General features: G+C 33.9%; 1 protein-coding gene across 7 annotated transcripts in view; it reads left to right on the top strand.

Moving 5' to 3' along the window:
- GRIK2 (glutamate ionotropic receptor kainate type subunit 2) overlaps positions 1-21,143 on the top strand; it is a 728,978-nt gene that overhangs the window by 309,694 nt on the left and 398,141 nt on the right. For all 7 annotated transcript variants that reach the window (XM_032275168.1, XM_032275169.1, XM_032275170.1 and 4 more), the window contains one exon: positions 3,162-3,335. In XM_032275168.1, the coding sequence (XP_032131059.1) occupies positions 3,162-3,335 (174 nt within the window). The remainder of the gene's footprint in view (positions 1-3,161; positions 3,336-21,143) is intronic.

Raw genomic sequence — 21,143 nt, 5'->3', positions numbered from 1 at the left:
TTAGTAAGAAGTGTTATTACTTATTCCTTTGTAGTTATATTTTAATTTGATAAGACCTCCCAAAATTATCAGAGAAAATAACTCATAATAGAAACTGATGATTTTGAAATAATGTCATTTCAGATATCAATTCAAAATATTTCATGTGTTATTTTTATGTTGCTTTAGAGAACTTTCAGAACATAATGGATCTTAAAATTCGTTTGCTGAGAAATCAATGCTTTAGAAAAGCACAAATTCAGCCAGGAGCAGTGACTCATGCCTGTAATCCCAGCACTTTGGGAGGCCGAGGCGGGCAGACCAACTGAGGTCAGGAGTTCGAGACCAGCCTGACCAATTTGGGGAAACCCTGTCTCTACTAAAAATACAAAAATTAGCCAGGTGTGGTGGATGGAGCTTGTAGTCCCAGTTACGTGGGAAGCTGAGATAAGAGAATTGCTTGAACCTGGGAGGTGGAGGTTGCAGTGAGCCGAGATCATGGCATGGCTCTCCAGCCTTGGTGAAAGAGCTAGACTCCATCTCAATGAAGAAGAAAAAAAAAAAGCACTAAATCTTATGTCATCTCAGCTCTATTCACTTTTTGAAAATCTGATTTATTTTCGTCAGAACTGGTTTGTATTTAGAGCTTCAGTTACCACCTTTTCAAATGAGGTCTAAATGTTCCATGTGATATTCATGAATTACTGTATACTGCAGAACAATTTTAATTGTTGTGGCATTAGACAATTTCAAAATATTTAAACTTTAATGTCCTCTGAATTGACCGCCTCCTGATTATCTTAAAAGTTCCTGCTGCTTTTGTTGACTCCTATATCACCATCAAAATTTTACTGATTTTTCCTTAGTAATGTCTCTAGCATCTATCTTCTCCATTCCCCTAACAACCAGTCAAACCAATATTTTCTCTGTTAACTTGAAATTCTTCTAGTTAGTCTCATTGCTTCTAGGAGTCTTGAAGCTACCAGATCAAATTACTGATATGTAATTGATTGCAATAGCTTCCTGTGATGACAACTCTTACCTCCAAAGGAGATTATTCATGCAGTAAGATGTATTTTACTTATAAATACAAAAGCTGGCTCTGCTATATCTCTACATTATTTCCAGAAGACAAATTTTGCAGCTTGTAAGAGACTTAGTGGTGGGCAGGTGGAGAGGGAGTGAGAGCATTCCCTTATCAGCAAATTATATTTTAATGCTGTTACAACTCAGCTCCAGCATAAGCATAAGATTTTGAGGAAATCAAAACTATCTCTCAATAGGAAAAGAAATGAAACAACTAGATTAAGATACATAGAACTCATAGGCCTGTGTTTAAAGGCCTTTATACTTTGATCCTAACCAAAATTTCCCATTTCCTTTTGCTACTATTCTCCTTTATGAATTCTCTTTTATAGCTGAACTGATGTAGATCAGTCTCCTGATTAGGTTTTATGTCTTCTAATTTTTGTGTTTCCACTCACACTTTGAATTATCTTTTTGCCAATCAATAGCCTAGTCATTATTAATGGCAGCTATAGGGGAGCAAAGATTTCTTTTCCTCATGCATCATGAGGTTCAGGCCCGAGATCTCTATAACAAAAAGCAGGTTAACAAGAGAAACACGTAAAAATTTAACATAAATTTTATGTGACACAGAAGCCATCAGAAATGAAGATTCAAAGAAATTGTAAAATCTGGCTATTTTTATGTTTTGGTTTGAAAAGAGTAGATCATTACATAGGAAAAAGATTGAACAAAGGGAAATTATGATCTAATGGCAATAAATCGAGAAAACTTAGCAAAGCCAAGTTGTTCAGATTCCTCTTGACCTCCAGGTATAGGGCAGGATCCCTCTGGAGTAAGAGTCTTATAAAATCCTTTCTCTGGAGGTAGGTCAGAGAATTCTTTTATGGCCCACTTCAAGGGAGAAAGGTGGGATAAGGTCACAGAGTGATCTTCCTGCTTCTGTGTCTTCTCAATTTCCTATAGCCAAGTACCATATTTGGGGGTGGCATGTTCTGAGCCCCATGACAGCTAAGACCACATCTGCTCTGTGAAGTTTTTCTAGACCATGAAAATTGAAAGTGACCAGCTTTGCTTCTGACTTCTTTTGGACTTATGATTTCTACTCTTTTACCAATTAGCATACATTGCCGTGCATTATTTATTTACTCCTTGAATATATTCTATCTCCTTGGCTAGATTGTAAACATAAAAAAAAAAAACCCTAAAGATTCCTTATGTTTTTCATAGCACAGACCACAACTCAGGCCAATGCCAGCTGCTTTCCACTAAATTGTATTTCTATTATCTCGCCTGTGTAGCTGTATAAGTCTGAGGCAAGCTGTTCATAGAACCAATGGCATTAATCTTGCCTTGATTCTCAATATTGTCCATAATATCTGAGAGTTAGCTATGCCAACTAGAAAGAGGGCAAAACTCCCACATGTTGCATGTGTTCATGGTGGCATCCATTCCCATGATAGCTTTGGCCTCATGTCTCCTGAGAAAGCTAAAGGGCAGAGCAAGAACATTCACTATATGCAGACTAGAAAGGACAACAGAAAGAAAGTGTTTATTAGGAACTTAAGGTGAAGTTCCTAGGTGAGACGTGAGATAAAAGAACTGCATTGTTTCTGCAACCAAAACGACTACTCTTCTTAACATTTTTTCCACACTTTTCACATAGTTTCATTAGGTAGAAGCCGTATTTTGTGACCTGCTTTCCAAAACAACAATCAAAGAAAGGAACAAACACTGACAAAACAAAATTTTAAAAATAACAATAACCAGGCAAGGAAGCGAAGCAGGGCAAAGAAAAAATTAAAGTAAAATATGAATACACAAAATAAGGGTGAATACATAAAATAAGGGCAAACTATCCTTAACAGAAAAGAAAGCTATTGCAAGTCTTAGATGTTAAGTTATGGGATAGCCCATTGTTTTACTGGTGTTTTTAGAATAAAATATATACACAGAATTTTACATACAGAGGATATATCTCTGCAATGCCAAAGCATGATGACAGTCTCTTTGAATCTTGGTGATTTGTGATGTTTAACGTCACTTGACACGATGATGCTAAGTGACCTAAGGGAGGCAAGAATAAGTGACTATTTCAGTAATACATGCTGTGAAGATACTTTGTCGATAATAACACAATAACATTTGCCTTTCAGGACCTCTTTGCTCTTGATGTTGAGCCCTACAGATACAGTGGTGTTAATATGACAGGGTTCAGAATATTAAATACAGAAAATACCCAAGTCTCCTCCATCATTGAAAAGTGGTCGATGGAACGATTGCAGGCACCTCCGAAACCCGATTCAGGTTTGCTGGATGGATTTATGACGGTATGAATACCACTTAAAGATCAGTTTGTGTGTTTCTAAATAGTATTGTATACATATTAACTTCTGGGTCCAAACTTTGGTTTACTTGTTTGATATTAAAAGCATAATATCAGAACTACAATGCAAATAATTCTATTAACAATTTTCTAAATCAATTTTATATGAAAAATTTATGCTTCCATCCAAGCATCTTAAAAGGCATTACAACTATCAATAGGATACTACAACATAGGAATTTATATAATTAGTGCCCTACATGGGAAATGAGAGACTGAAAAGAAGACATTAATCTGATAGTTATTCTTCTGATCTCACCTACCAATTATGAACACGCTTCAACATGATGCTTTCTGATATCATATGTTATGCAAATGACTTATGTCAAACAAAATTCTCCCCTGAGCTTACTCATTCTTTAAGGCTGAAGACTAATCAATAACCATGTTTGTCATTTTCAAGTCCCTGTTTAAACCTAGAAACTGCACTAATGCATAAGCTGTAAAAGAAGGATATACTCTTGTATAACTTTGTTGTTTATGCTAAACAACTTTAGTTGTTTATACCAATGCTTACATTGAAAATCTAATGGCAAGGCATACATAATTTTAACTTTTCTTATACTGTGTACAAAACTTACCCTCCAAAAGGTAAAAATCAATGTTATTAGTTTAATTTAAGCTACTATGTAAAAATATTATTTTTAAAATAAGTAATATATTTAAAAATTATGACTGAGACATTTTATATTCTTTTTTCCTAAGTCTTTGAAAGATGGTATGTATTTGACATCATGCATATTAACTCAGAGTAGTCACATTTCAGTCATATTTGCTCAGTAGTAGCCAAATGTGACTAGTGGCTACCTTATCAGACCAGGTAAGTATATATCATATTATTTTTTAAATGCCTGATGTTTTCTCATTAAATAAATTTTCTACAGACCAAAGTATCACTATAATTAAGGAAATAGCTTAGCGGTCGGGTAATATTTACATTTCATAGGTAATTACCACTTGCTTTTAATGAGTATTAGTCTAAATGGATAATTTATTAACAAAAATGTCCTCTATCATTACATGTGGAAAAGCTTTTTCTATTATAATTGTAATTTTTCCATTAGTTGTTTCAATGGGCATCAAAGCATATTTTTGATATTGCAAGGATAAAAGGAAAATTTGATTTTTTTTCCCCTTAGAAGATTTAGTAATACAAATTAAGTGCCTTTGTAGAGATTATGAAGAAGAAATGGTTAGCCTAAAGGCATCAACTTTCTAATGGAAAGAAAAATATGCTTTCTGTTTGAGAGAAAAATAACATACTAGAATTTGAAAATATATCCATATCAATTTTTTTAAAAGAAACACTATAAGGGGAATTTTATTCCTTTGCATATGGAGATAGTTGACCAGTTCTTGTAGTTCGGTTTTAACTTACGATATGTTTGATAATTGTATTGGGAGGAAAATACCTAAATAATTTAAAAATGAAAATATTTTCCTTCAAAGTGGAGCCAGATTTAAAATGAAATGCAATCTAGAAAAAATTATACATGTTATATTTTATTGCCAATTTAAATATGGTGTATCAAACTTTTGAAACTTAAGACAATGTGGTTTTTTATATTACAATGCATACTATCCTTTAAATTGTTGTTATGATCCGGAATATTTTTTCTATACCTTTTCTATAGTATCTTTCTTACAATTCTTTGATCTCAGCATAAATATCTTATTTATTTTCAATACTATTATTAAATGGTTTTATAAAAGTAAATCAGTAGCTGTTAGGACGATTTTACATTTTTATATATTGACTTCCACAGATAAATAAGTCCAAGGATTAGTGTTCCCCTTTATGTATCAGAATCATAAAAATTATCCAATTTCACTTGGGTAGTCTGTGTGTAGCTGTGTGAGTCCCTCTAGGACTTTACACGTTATCTCCTGAAATGAAGTTTATTTCTGGTAACTTATGTAAACTATTGAAAGACAGAAAAGTACAAGGAATAATGTATTAATTTCCAAGGTAGAAGCTCTTAGAAGGAATTAATCTCTACAACATGGAAAAGGAGACAAGGTATTAGGATCATTACAGATTTGGGTTCTATCTTTCTAGCCATGAGTCTATTCCTCTTCTGTCCTGCCCTGTTGAACTGGCAGATGATTTCTTGGGAGGGGGAAGAATGTTAAAATAAAAATGGACTGATGAAAAAAATGTGTCTATTAAAAATCCTGGGAATTGTATATAAACCACGGATTTTGAATGATTTAAAAGAATTTTCATTGCAATACTCTTCCCTTTGGTATAGTCCTTAAATCTAAAGTAGATATGAGGTTTGTCATTAAAATAAAAGTTTCTTTCAAAATATTGATTTCGTTTTCACAATTCCCTTTTGGAAAATTAATATATTTTTAAATTTTTTCATCATTTAACATGCAAAAATACAAAAATTACAAAATATTTTCATTATATAACATTAATTCTTAATTATAAAATAGCATATAATTATTAAAAAAACAATTGAGTTCTATATTAAAATATTACCATATTTATGTCTTATATAAGTATTCTTTTTTCTATTTAAAATTGTAAGCATTTTCACAAGTCATTAAATGTTTAGGAAAAGAAATCAATAGGCTATTTCCACCATGAATATAGTCAGTAAATTAAGAGGATTCTAGTTAGATAAAAAAGAATAAAGACTTATAGCCTGGCATTGTGGTATTGGCAACATTCCCTTCAGTCAGTGCATGAGATCTCAGTGTTTATGTATCCCTTGTTCTTTTTTCCCCCTATGGTCCCATAAAAAAATGGGATTATCAGCAAAGTCTCTAGTGCTTGGAGCAAGACCTATTATTATCAGTATCGTAATCATTTGCCATTGTATAAGATCATAGTGCTTAGACTTTGACATCCTTTCTTCATGTTTGAGCTATAAAAGGAAACAGTAAATTGGATTCATGAGAGTTTTTCTAGTTGAGTTAGGATTTTAATTGGCCCTCGAGATAACTGTTCATCAGTTAAATGACTACTGAATACAAAGCCACTTCTCCTGCAATTGCAGTTTCTTTCTCTACGGTCTTGGGTCATCATATTAAAGATGTTAATGTTAGTAACTCAGTAAAAATTTTAGTTTTACTTGGTATAAACCCAACAAAGAAACCAACTCACACAATACTTCCAAGCCGGATCTAGTTAAGTAGGAAGAAATAAAGCTCAACACTCTTCTTTTACACATGAGGATTTTCTTTTAACATGTGATATCCCACTTTTTTCCATTCCCACACAATGCCATCAAGTTAGTGCTCTGTCTTTTGTTCCCATCTTTTCATGCTCCTGAAGGTGTGCAAATATCTTTCAGTGAGCATTATTACTGTCTTTTACTGAACAATCAGATAACATCTCCCCCAGTCCTCTGCCCAGATATTGTCTGTCTTTATACTTATTAAAAGATGAGAATTCAGTTTTGAACCAGTATCAGTCAGAGCCTGATGATGGTGATACTTATAATTGATTTATTGAGTTTACAGCAATTTCAAATCAAGACAATCAAATCAGATACAAACATCTCAGGGTACATTTTAAACCATCTACCTATATCCCAGAAATCCTTCTCAGTGATTCTAGTATACATATGCATATTAATACCACCATACCTGTAATACATCCAGTAGCTTAGTAATTATCAATACCATTTTTCTTGTGCTGATTATATAAATTTATTACACAAATCAATAATAACCATATTGGTTGACTATGTCATTTGGATATCTATAGGGATATTACTGTTTTAGAAGTTTAAACCCTGAACACCAACTGCTCTCTCCATTTGCATTCTCCTCAAAAATCATTAAGCACTGTCAATTTTACTGTATCAGTATTTTTCTTAACTACATTCATCTTTTCAACATGGAGCTTTATCTTAGTTATGATCTTTCCCCTGGCTATTGTAATAGTTTCCTCATTGAAATCCTACTCCTAATGTCTCTCTCCTACATTCACCTTCTTTTTACTATGATTTTTTTCAGAACTTTACTGATGGCTTCTCATCACTTACTAGGGGTAATTTGAGCTCATTTGCCAAACCTAAAAAGCCTTCTATGATCTGGCTCTTTCCAACTTGTCCTGCCTCATATTTGCTTATTCTCTGTTGCTCCAAGCTACCCCCTCATCTCACCTTTGATGTGTCATTACTCATCATGTATCATCTATTCCAGCATAGGATACTTCCATTGTTTGAACCACCTATCTTTTTTTTGAATATTTGGCATATTCCTACTCATACTCTAATTTTCAAGTCTTCTGTTACCTTTTATACTGAATGTACCCTGAATCTTCCAGATATTTTATGTGTGGTCCTTTATTTATGCACTTTATGTATAGTTCCATGTTGAAAGTTGACTGTAGTGCTTTAGTTTGTTTTTACAACACTTTCTCATAGACTGTTAGCTCTTATGAAGCAAGAACTAGATATTGTCAGCTCTGAAGTCCCTATACCTAATTTAATGTCTGAAGGAGCTCATTCTGAGGGAGTGACTGCCTGATTGAATAAATGTATTTGTTAATCAATTTAAATCATATTACATCTCTGTTCTAATCACTAGTTCCTTTCATTTCCCCAAATACATGTTGGAGAGCATTTTATTTATCCTCTTGTACTTTATTATCAAGATATCTAATCATTTGGAAGATGCAATGAAGCTAGTCTCAACTGTTTTTCAGCTGCAGTCTTGCTCTGTCACCCAGGCTGGAGTGCTGTTATACCATCTCCGCTCACTGCAACCTCCGCCTCCCCTGTTTGCAGAGATTCTTGTGCCTCAGCCTCCCAAGTAGCTGGGATTACAGGCACGTGCCACCATGCCTAGCTAATTTTTGTATTTTTAGTAAAGATGGGTTTTCACCATGTTGGCCAGGCTGATCTCCAACTCTTGACCTTAGGTGATCTGCCCATCTTGGCTTCCCAAAGTGCTGGGATTACAGGCATGAGCCATCATGCCTGGCCATTAGAAATCCTTTTGATTAAATAGTGAAAGTATAGTAAGTTAGAAGAGTAGTTCTCATTCTTTTTACAAAGGAAGGGAGAATGTTTATGAGGTGTGTGTGTGTGTGTGTGTGTGTGTGTGTGTTTTATTATTATACTTTAAATTCTGGAGTGCATGTGCAGAATGTTCAGGTTCGTTACGTAGATATACACATGCCATGGTGGTTTGCTGCACCCATCAACCCATCATCTACATTAGTTATTTCTCCTAATGTTATCTCTCCCCTAGTCCCCCATCCCCCAATAGGCCCTAGTGTGTGATGTTCCCCCACTGTGTCCATGTGTTCTCATTGTTCAACTCCCACTCATAAGTGAGAACATGCAGTGTTTGGTTTTCTGTTCCTGTGTAAGTTTGCTGAGAATGATGTTTTCCAGCTTCATCCATGTCCCTGCAAAGGACATGAACTAATCATTTTTTATGGCTTCATAGTATTCCATGGTGTATACGTGGCAGATTTTCTTTATCCAGTCTGTCATTGATTGGCATTTGGGTTGGTTCCAAGTCTTTGCTATTGTGAATGGTGCTGCAATAAACATATATATGCATGTGTCTTTATAGTAGAATAATTTATAATCCTTTGAGTATATACACAGCAATGGGATTGCTGGGTCAAATGGTATTTCTGATTCTAGATCCTTGAGGAATCACCACACTGTCTTCCACAATAGCTGAACTAATTTACACTCCCACCAACAGTGTAAAAATAATCCTATTTCTCCACATCCTCTCCAGCATCTTTTTTTTCCTGACTTTTTAATGATCACCCTTCTAATTGGAATAAGATAATATCTCAATGTGGTTTTAATTTGCATTTCTCTAGTGACCAGTGATGATGAGCTTTTCTTCATATGATTGTTGGCTGCATAAATGTCTTTTCTTGAGAAGTGCCTGTTCATATATTTGCCCACTTTTTTGATGGGGTTGTTTTTATCTTGTAAATTTGTTTAAGTGTTTTGTAGATTCTGGACATTAGCTCTTTGTCAGATTGATAGATTGCAAAAATTCTCTCGCATTCTGTAGGTCGCCTGCTCACTCTGATGATAGTGCAGAAGCTCTTTAGTTTAAAGCCCTCCTAACAATTATTTCTTTATAACAATAGACCACCGCCGTTAGACTTTATAATTTCCTTTTTTATTTAAGTATCTTTAATTAAAGATTGACATCTTTTATGTACATCTTACAGCAGGAAATTAACTCATTCACTAACGGGACACAAGTAATCATTTGTTACTGTATAAATATTTACTTTTATAGCTGAGTGTGGTGGGGCAGGCCTACAGTCAGCTATTTGGGAGGCTGAGGTAGGAGTATCACTCAAGCCTAGGAAGTTGAGGCTGAAGGGAGCAGTGTTCATCTAACTACAGCCTGGGTGACTAAACCCCAGCCTGGATGACAAAGTAAGACTCCATCTCAAAAAGAAATGCACTTGTAGCTTAGGGCATCTTAGAAGATTAGTAGGTACATAAGTAAAAAGTAAAAGAAGTTTTCTAAAAATCTTTTAGAAAAGGCAATAGAAATAGTACCATAGGGAAATAAAGTATGAACAGGCACACTTTCATTTACTGCTAGAACTGCAAGCCCACCTTTGCTGCTATTTGCTTGTCTTAATTAATTGTAGCTGTTTTTCTTTAATTCATTTGAAATGAATATAAATATAAGATTTTGACAAGTAATGGATCAAAACAATTTGACACTTTTTAAATCACTGAAGCATTTTGAAAAACTTGGCTTCATCTTATATTGCACTAAATCATGTAAATAAAAGAATAAAGAAGCTGGGTGTGGTGTTTCATGCCTGTAATCCCAGTATTTTGGGAGGCCGAGGTGGGCAGATCACGAGGTCAGGAGTTTGAGACAAGCCTGACCAACATGATAAAACCCCATCTCTACTAAAAATACAAAAATTAGCTGGGTGTGGTGGTGCACACCTGTAATCACAGCTACTCAGGAGGCTGAGGCGGGAGAATCACTTAAACCTGGGAGGTAGAGGTTGCAGTGACCTAAGATCACTGCACTCCAGCCTGATGACAGAGTGAGACTCTGTCTCAAAAACAAAAAACAAAAACAATAGCAACATAATGAATTAACTACTGTTTTAAAATCAGTTTTAATACTGTGTGTATTGTATGCAACACACAAGATTTGATACTAGGCAGTCAGAATTTGCTGATGAAGACAGTATATCTATTTTATCAAGGTACTAAGGGAATTGACAAAATCAGAATATAGTAATTATTTTTCTGACCACATCTCAATCTTTGTTGGTACAAAAATTATGTTTAAAATATAATGTTGATTACTTCTTAATTTTGTATTTTTTTATTCTTCTTTCCTGTCTTCCTGAAAATTCTTGTTAAAATTTCTTGTTTTCTGCGATCATTTAAGGTAGCAAGAGACACACATATATTCACCAGGAATTGTACATAACTTCTTAGTATTTTGTCAAAAATGTGTAACATTTCACAACATTTATTAACATAAATGTTATAACTAACCTTATTTTCGTCTTTACCACAGAAGAAACATTTTGGGGTCAATAATACAATAAAATATGGCAGAAATATTTGCATATTTCAGAGTATGTAATGAACTCATAAGTACATTTGTTACATTTATATGTACTTGATTTAGTGAATGGTAAAAGGACATGGAGCATGGAGCATGAATAACAGAGTGGCACTATATTTCTTTACTTTATGTACCTATTAATCTTCTAAGATGCACTAAGCTACAAGTTAAATCTAAATACAAATAATTGAGATGATCTAACAACCACCATTGTTTTATTAACAGAACATTTCATCTAATTGCCTTTTCTCATTGACAGATTAAATAAGCAGCATTTATCTAAAGTTGATAAAAAGATGGAATTTCTATTTTAAGTAATTGTATTTTACATGAAAAATGGCAGTTGCAGTGAAGCATTGTCTTAATGGTCATGGTATTTTTATAGGTCAATTTTCAAATTTTCCGTTAGGAAAAAGTAAGGCTAAATCAAGAGAATTTTTTTCCCTTCACCCTGAAGAGCAAAATTTATCTTCAAAGCATTGATACAAGATTATGCAACACAAAATTGTAAAGGATAAATACATTTCTGCACTCAATTTTCTCAAGTCTCAAAGTAGGCGAGCAAAATAAACCAAAACACTTTCCTCTACCTGTCAGGTTTGTCCATTGTCTGGAGTCTCTGACAGAAGACAGACTAACATGAAAAAAATAACAGAAGTTTATTGCAGTATGCAGTACCCACTCACAATGAAGAACTCAGATGTGAATAGCTCAGGGGGTGGTTAGAGCTTGGGCTTATATAGCATTTTAATAACGAACAATATATTTTTAGAAAAGTGACAAGACAAAGGAAAAGTGATTTAGGCTTTTAGGAGTGCCAAATTATGTGCAGGTAGATATAGAAATATAACATATAAAAATGTAAAATTATATGTATATATATATATAATATGCCACTTGTAGGATTCTATATATGTGATATAATCACATGTATCATATATACTAATCATATATAGTGTCATATATACTAATCTCTCACATACACACACACACACACACACACACATACATATATGATCCTACATGTGGCATATTTTGGGGTGGCATATCCTGAACCCTCCTTCAACAGCTATATAGTTTTATGTAGACGTGACCAATCATCAATGATGAGGAAGCCTAAGTAGACAGAAATTTGTAGTGTTCATGAAGGAGGGCCCCTCAAGTGATAGTCAATGTCAGGGACACCCAGAAGAGGTGATGCCCAATGCCCAGACAAGAGTACAACGTCCAACTTTGTAGAGTCTGAGAACTGGCAACATTCTGAGATTTAAGACTCTACATCTGGATCTGGACTGTGGCATCAAGGTAGAGTATTTAAAAGCAGTGAATGTGACCTTGAAAAACAAAAATACCAAGGGAGTTATTGAGGTAACAAGGCATTGAACTTCAGAAAGCAATTACAGGGCACAAAGTAAAGGAAATACAACATGGTCAAGAAAATAAGCGATGGATTATTTCACTGGAGTACACACTCAGGTTAGAATGAAGTTAACAGCAAGTTTGGCGTAATGTTCAATGTCATAGGTTAAAGGAGTGGATTGGGAAACAATGGGATCTAAATCTAGGATAACATATTTTCATGCTAATGAATTAACAAATAATTATAAATCGCCTACATTTAACATAGAAAATCAAAGAGCATAAAATACTGGTTGAAATTATTAAAAAGGAATAAGAGATGGAATTGAGGCATAAAAATAAGAATTATTTAAATATTCATAATATACTACAGCAAAGTTCTAGCTAAGGAAGTTTATTACTGTAACTAAAATACATTCTTATCATAGAAGGAAGAGTGGATCTATTTTTAAAATGCATAAAATATGTTTTCTGGCTACTTGTTTTGCATTCAGGGTAAAATACACCAAACTAAGCTAACTGTTGTATTTGGGATGAACCGAAGGAGTAGATTGGTGGCAATTACTAAAACTATAGATTTTCCTGTATTAATTCAATTTTATGAATAATTTTTGGAATTTGCTTTTGGCTTTCCCCCCCAAAAAATTAAAATTGATACCAGATAAAAAATACTTTGGATCCACTAGTCTTTAAATTTTGCATTTAATTGAATACTTACATGATTTTATGTAAATATAAATAAGAGGAAAATAAATATATAAAATATCTAATTCTTATTTATATATAAATTCATATTATCTTAGGTAATAGCTTAGTATGTTTGTTCTGCTATGACAGAATACCTGAGACTAACTAAATTAATAAGAAACAAAAATTTATCTCACAGTACTGGCAGCCAAGAAGCCCAGATCAAGATATTGGCAGGATTGCTGTCTGGTGAAAGCAACTGTTTGCTTTCAAGATGGCAATCTGTTATATTCTCTGGAGGGCAGAAACTCCCTGTCCCCACATGGTGAGAGAAACCAAAGGGCAAGAGAGTGTTACTTTCAACCTGGAGTTCTTTTATAAGGATGCTAATCTCTTTCATGAGTGCTTAATGCAGTGATGACAACTTAATCACCTCTCAAAAGCCTCACCTTTTAATTCTGTTTTATTGGAGATTAAGTTTTAACATGAATTTTGGAAGGGGCACACTCAAACCATAGCAGGCACTTTTGTGAATAGTAAGCAATGTTCATATTTATCTATTTAATCATATTCATACTCATTTTATCTATGTACTAAACTATACTATCTACACATATCTATATGCATATTTACTAACTAGAAAGACAGTGTCACTGGTCACTATATTAATAGGATAAACATTTATAAAATATAGCCTCAGTACACTCAATATATGCAAATGCTTTTTTACTTATGACCGGGTTGCATGTTTGTAAACCCATCATAAGTTGAAAATATCACAAGTCAAAAATGCACTTAATACACTTAAAGTACCTAACATCATAGCTTAGCCTTACCTACTTTAAACATGCTCAGAATACTTACATTAACCTACGTTTGGACAAAATCGTTTAACACGAAGCCTATTCTACAACAAATTGTTGAATCTTTAATGGAATTTATTGAATGCTTTATGGAAAGTGAAACACAGAATTGTTGTATGGGTACTTGAAGTACAATTTCTACTTTTCGCATATGGCTTTTGCAACATCATAAAGTAAAACATCACAAGTTTAACCATCGTTAAGTAGGATATCACATTTTGGCATATTTTTGTTATTAAATATTAGCTATAAACTATAAAAATGTTTATTAAAAAACATATAGCACACTTAACTGTAGATTGCATCAATTTTAGACTCAGTGTGTCCGTAAGAAATTTAACAATTTTCTCTACTGTGCTTTATAATGAACACGTTGCAGCTTTTTTTGGTCATGCTCAATTTTAGAAAAATTTTATTTAAAAATAGAGATGCCAAAATCTATCATAAAGAACTTAGCATACAATAGAATTTATATTACATATAGTCCACAATAATTCTACCTCTGATGTTTTAATATAAATATATGCCTCAGTAGATATATCCATTATTTTTGTTTTAAATTATCTACCTCTGAATCTCACCAATGTAGAATTTCTACTGCCTAATTGATCCAAAAACGTACTCAGCTCTGTTATTAGAAATAACAGCATATGCATATACAAATAATATGAATTTTAAGGAAGTTAGGAATTGTACAGTAGCCCTAGGAATAGTGACGCAAACAATTACTTTATACAAATTTTGAGTCTAGCTACTAGCAAATGTTACTATTTGTATTTGACATCCAATATAAATAACGTAATTGTGAATTGTATTTAATGCTTACTGCATTTTACTGCTCTCTCCCTGTTATTAACTCATGACATCATGGGGCAGTTATCGTCCTCATTTTATAGATGCAGATATGTAGAATAGCCAGATTATATATAAAGTAAGATACCTTAACTATTGTCAGAATTAAATATAAAATAATCCTTAAGCATCTAAAGTAAAAAGTTGAGCAGGATGAATTGGAAACCAGAAAAAAAATTACTTTTGATATGCTGTTAGATTTTGTGCTTCTTTTTTAACCTTATAGAATTTCACACCAGTTTTGTGTAAGTTGGTAGCCAGTTGGTCTACTAAACCTTCTTATTTCTTTTCCTTACAGACTAAATTCATAAATAGAGGTCAGAAGCCACATCTGAATCTCATTCCCAAACCTCTCTAATGCTGTTACTTTAGGCAAGTTACCTAACCTCTTTGAGCCTCCCTTGTCAAATAGAAGAAATACATTTTAGTGAGTTGTCCTAAGGATCAAAAGGGGTAATGAATTCACATATAAAATGTTGAAAACCTAGTTGGCTTTTAATAATTGTATTATTGCCATATCTTAAAGGCCCCGTGACTTATGGCATAGAATTTGACAGAGTGCTTGTAGTTTAATTAATCCATTCATTATTTCAGCATTATTTATCATCTGTTGTATGCAAAATCACTGTAGTAGATACTTGGGTCATACATGTGAGTGTGTGTGTGTGTGTGTGTGTGTGTGTGTGTGTTAGATGCAATCATGAGAAGCTTTCATACAGAATGTGTTTAAACTTGAGTCTAGTAGTCTTCTAGATTCAAGCTTAAAAATGAGCCCAATTACAATGATTTGAAATGTGCTATTAGAATAATGTATCCTTATTTAACAGATATTTGAGTTAGAAGTTTATGAAAATGGTATGTGTCATTCATTTTTTTTTCTCAGTGGCAGATCATTTTGTTTATGGGTTAAGAAGATGGCTTGTTGGACACAGAATTAAATGATGGATTTTTCTTAGGTTTTTTATGCATGCCATGGAAAACTATTCTATTTCCACCTTAGAGCAAAACCTTTGTAATCAGAATCACTTAACTCTTGAAAACAGTCTGTTTATTAATTCCTCTGTAAACTTCTGCTAACAGTTTAACATTTCTGAGCCTCAGTTGCCTTAGCTATTCAAGAAACCAGCCTACATCACAGTGTCACTGTAAAGGTTAAATATATAATTTTGACATGACCTGAAGACAATGCCTGGCCAGTAGTGGATCCTCCACAAATGACATCCATTTGTTTCAAGATAAATGTGCTAATTTCTGCACAAATGTGCCATTTCTACACATTAGTGCAAGTGCTATTATGTTCTGAGTACAGTTCATCATTCTCAAAGGATCTTTTGATCCTCATTTATACAAATGTGACAATTGAATAAGAATGTAATTGTATAAATATTTATTTACTTTTAAATCTAAGAGTAGGTCGTTGCTTGTTTTAATGGTCTGGATGAGATTAACTGAATGAATGAACATGATTCATAGCTAGTTTTAATATCAAATTGTTGATTTTTTTTTTCATGACACTGTTATTTAAGTAATTATATTTACATTAGAAAGACAAAATTGAAAAAGTGTAGCCTATGCAGTTTTGTGATCTAAAGGCCTAAGAAATGGTCAAGAATTTAATCTGATGCACTAATTTCCAAGATATGCTTAGCCAATACTTTTTAAATCCACATTAATAAATCAGAAGAATGTTTCAGACAAAAATGAAATGAAGAGTTTTTAGGTGAGTTTGCCTAAAGGATATTAGGAATTCTCCAACTTTGTTTTGCAGAGAGGAAATATTATGTTGATCTTTCATTTGCCTTTCTAAAAGAACTCATACATATTTTATTCATTAATCTTCAGAATACCCTGTGACCAAATTGAACCAGAAGAGGAAAGTAAAATTATTAAACAGACACAGATGTTGAAATGGTACCAAATCAATCCTCCATAAAAAATTCCTATGTATTGATATTCATTCATTCATTCTCCAAATATTTACTGAACGTCTACTCTATGTAGTGTATGGTATTATATCATGTGAAGGATAAGAAAAATATAAATAAATAGATTACATGATGTTTGCACTTGAAGAATTATCAGTTTAATAAGAAAAGTGAAACATAGCCTTAAATCATTGAAAAAAAATGCTATCACATAGTGGGAAATGTGTATAGAAAACAATGCATTTAGATGAGCATTTATCTACTTTTTGTTTAGGCTGTAATTATAACTATACATAAAGACACAACATGAGAATGTTATGTGCCCAATTAACAAGAAGAATGGTTCACTTCCTTTGTAGTTACCTCACTGGACTTGGAAAAAAATCTATATTCCTGTGATAAAGAAACTCAGAAACATGATCATATCTAGCATGCTAGTTGATAGAACCACAGGTTTCATTGTAAGATGCTCAGCACATACATACTCTATTCAAGCTAGAGAATTTCATAGCTGCTGCCAATTTGAAGTACTCCAAAAAGTGCTACCACAATCCTAGAGTTAGTGCCATACTCGGGCTCCTGGTATTTCTGCTGAAAACATGGCAGTCAAATGGTTCTCTCTGTTCCTTCTTTTTTCCATTGCCTTGAGTGTTGAAGGCCGTTTTTGCAAATTGTCTCCCCACATCCTGTCTGGTCACTCACCACTAGAATCAGGGCTCAAATTTACTCTCAAATTGACCTGGACTCCCACTATTCCAGATTTTCAGTTATCTGGTTCTTTAGTTTATGCAACAAAAGACGCCCCTGAGTCTGCCCATAGTGTCTGAGTTAGGAGTCCCATGTCAGTCAAAAGCTATTTCCAGATCCTGCTCTTTTGTGAAACTCTCAGGCCTTGTCTATACTGTACTCACTTTCAGCTGAGAATTGTGTTCTCTTATCTAAATCTACTTGAGCATTCTCAGTCCCTCAAAGGTGGCCTGGATTGTGGTCTTGATTGTTTTTCTCCTAGGAGTTTCTTTGGCTCTTGGTAAATTTATCCACTTTCTTCCAGTAACTTTCAAGTTCTGGGTACTGCTAAGGAGTGAAGGACAGGGCAGTGTCTATAAATCCATGTATATAATTGCACTGTAAGAAATAGAGGAGATAACAGTCTTGGTAAAAACCAAATATATGTGGCCGCCAGAGAGAACGTGCAGAGTTGGCTTTAATCTACTTAAAAAAAAAAAAAAAAAAGAAGTGACTAGATGGATCTACTCACAATATGAAAACCTACCCCAAGGGGGCTTGGAGGCTCATACCTGTAATCCCAGCACTGTGGGAGGCCAAGGTAAGAGGACTGCTTGATTTCGGGAGTTCAAGACCAGCATAGGCTATGTAGTGAGACTCCTTGTCTACAAACAGAATGGAAAAAATTAGCCTGGCATGGTTGCACATCCATGTAGTTCCAGCTCTTTGGCAGTCTCAGGTGGGAAGATCACTTGATCTTAGGAGGTTGAGGCTGCAGGGAGCCATGATCATGCGATTGCACTCCAGCCTCAGTGACAGAGAGAGAGTGTGTCTCACAAAACAAACTAACCAACCCTATACAAAGAGAATTTGATGTTTCTATCTTTTGACGTAAAGCTAAATTGATAATAATAAATATTTTTTATTGTTATTGTAGCATCATCAAGTACAGGTCACCCCTGCTATGGATGTTATACAAATTTGACAGTTTGGTGTCATTGGGAAAGAAATTTGGGGGGAGATAGGGCTCAAACTGGATCTTGACTATAAACATGAACATAAAATAGCATTTTGATAAAAATTGTTCAGAGTAGGAAGGCCATCTAGGAAGATCATGGAAATCCATTAAAGATATTAGAACAGGAGAGTGCAATAAAAGTAATATCATTTACCATTCATTGCTAAATATCGTGCAATTTGTGTTGATTATGTAAAGATGTTTGTCTTACACTAATTCTAAGTCTCACACAAATGCTCTCAGATAAGCATTATTTCTTACTTTACAGATGATGGAACTGAGGTGCCAGTATATTTAGAATGTTGCCCAAGGACATTTAATTGTCAGTTAAATTTATGTGCACCTGCCTTAGGGGCTAGAGAAGTTCATATTTTAAAGATATCTTGCAGTCTTTCATTTATCACTTATTCATTTCCCTTTTCCTTTTGATTTAGTAAAAAAGTTGGAAATAGGAATACATATTTGAAGACTGCAAATGAAACCTGAGAAGTTTATTTTATTTAATTAGTAAGGTTATTACTTATTTAATTAGTAAGGTTGAGGCTGAGCATTTAAGATCCGTCCTTCTAACTTGATAACTAGTGCTTTTCCTGCTCTGTCCTGCTTCTAGAAAGACACATCTGGTGGCTCTGTGCGAATGCATCAGACACATTCCAGCAGGTAGTAGGAAGCAGCAATTCAAGCCTGCATTAATAAGGACTGATACAGAGCACAGGGGGCTCAAAGGAATGATGGAATGGGAAGATCTTTTTGAGGTAGGGGAGGATAATCAGAGATAAAAGAGGCCTTAGAGTTTTGCAGCATAGGTAACTGGGAGGACTCTAATGCTTTTCACAGAAAGGGGGCTATTGGAAAAGCAGGTGGCTTGAAAGGGAGATGGTATTCATTGCAAACATGAAGTATTTAAGATGATGGTAATACCTTAAAAGAAGAGAGGTCCAACAAAAAACTGGAAGCTGAAAAATTGTTTCTGTAATTTTATAAGCCATTTCTATAATGGCTCAGTTTTCTGTTTGTTTCAGAAATGGAGAAAAACATTTCAGACTTTTGGGAGCATAGGTTTACAATCCTTCAGAGAAAAAGACTTAGTCAACCTCTTTGGCCACCTAGACTAAATGACTCCAGAAACTGAGATAATTTAAGTAGTGTTGAATGTCAAAGAATTACTGCATACTTTAGTGCCCTTGTTTCTCAGCAGTCATTCCAGAACAGCCTCTGGCTCCATAGCACATGTCTCAGGCATCTTAGGAGTAATACCTTGGGAGAAGAGATGTTAATTTGAATTCTGGTTCTGGCTTTCAAGCAAAATATTACTCTTGCTAAATGTTGTCTATAAAATAAACTTCTCAGGTTTCACTTGCAGCCTTCAAATATGTATTCCTATTTCCAACTTTTTTACTAAATCAAAAGGAAAAGGGAAATGAATAAGTGATAAATGAAAGACTGCAAGATATCTTTAAAATATGAACTTCTCTAGCCCCTAAGGCAGGTGTACATAAATTTAACCGACAAAAATTTGCATAGTTTTTTTGATTTTAAAATCTTACTAAATGTTATTTTAACTAAAATTTGAAACAGTGAAAATCTCAATAATATAGATGTTACTTATTCATTTTTAAAAACATCATAATTTGAATATTTACTATTTATATTTTATTATATAGATGATGCTGTAGAAAATTTGTAAGCTATAAAAATATGTGGAAGAAAATTAAAATTTTCCATTAATTGACATACCAAGCAAAGAAAATGATAATTATCATTTTAAGGACCAGTAGAAATGCTCTCAACCTTCCTTCCCTTAACTTTGGTAAGAGTAACCAAAGCTCTGTATCCACTGGTTAAAATATACAGATTGACATCCACAGAAACCAGAAAACTCACCATCAGTAGGCTACTGTCATGTTTCTTTTGACTCCATGGTTTGGTATTCTTAAAAAAGGTCAGTATTATGCCCGTCAATGATAGACTGGACAAAGAAAATGTGGCAAATATGCACCATGGAATACTGTGCAGCCATAAAACACAATGAGTTCGTGTCCTTTGTAGGAACATGGATGAATCTGGAAGCCATCATCCTCGGCAAGCTATCACAAGAACAAAAAATCAAACACCACATGTTCTCACTCATAGACAGGTGTTGAACAATAAGAACACACGGACATAGGGAGGGGAGCATTACACACTGGAGTCTGTTGTGGGAGGGGTAGGGGAGGGACTACAGAGGGTGAGGAGGTTGGAGAGGGATAACATGGGGAGAAATGACAGATGTAGGTGATGGGGGGATGGAGACAGCAAACCACCTTGCCATGTGTGTACCTATGCAACAATCCTTCATGATCTGCACAAGTACCTCAGAACCTAAACTATAATTTTTTTTAAAAGTCAGTATTATTTTTTCTATAACCAGTTATGCTTGTTGTACCTACTAATTTATAATTCAATTAAACATCACATAAAATAGTTAAATACAAGTGCAAGCATAACATTGTTTCTATGAAAACTCAAATGACTGCATGAAAAAAATGACAAAGGTACTTTGTAATTATCTCTTTATTCTTGTTTCACTTAAAAGAAACAAGTTGAAAATCATAGATAATCCATCATGTTTGGAACTTATGCAAAACAAGAGGAATTCCAATCAGCAGACCCATGAAAAGGGTCTTGGCTCTACATTAATACATTTAGGAATATATTTACAATTAGATGTTTTACATTAACATATAAATTTGAAGTATATGTGCCTTAATTTTTTAAATTAACTGGTC

This window comes from Sapajus apella, unplaced genomic scaffold (assembly GCF_009761245.1).
Source record: "Sapajus apella isolate SASKATOON/1434 unplaced genomic scaffold, GSC_monkey_1.0 scaffold6, whole genome shotgun sequence".
NCBI classification, from domain to species: Eukaryota; Metazoa; Chordata; class Mammalia; order Primates; family Cebidae; genus Sapajus; species Sapajus apella.
Note: the sequence above shows the minus strand (reverse complement) of the source record. Positions and strands in the feature narration are given on the sequence as shown.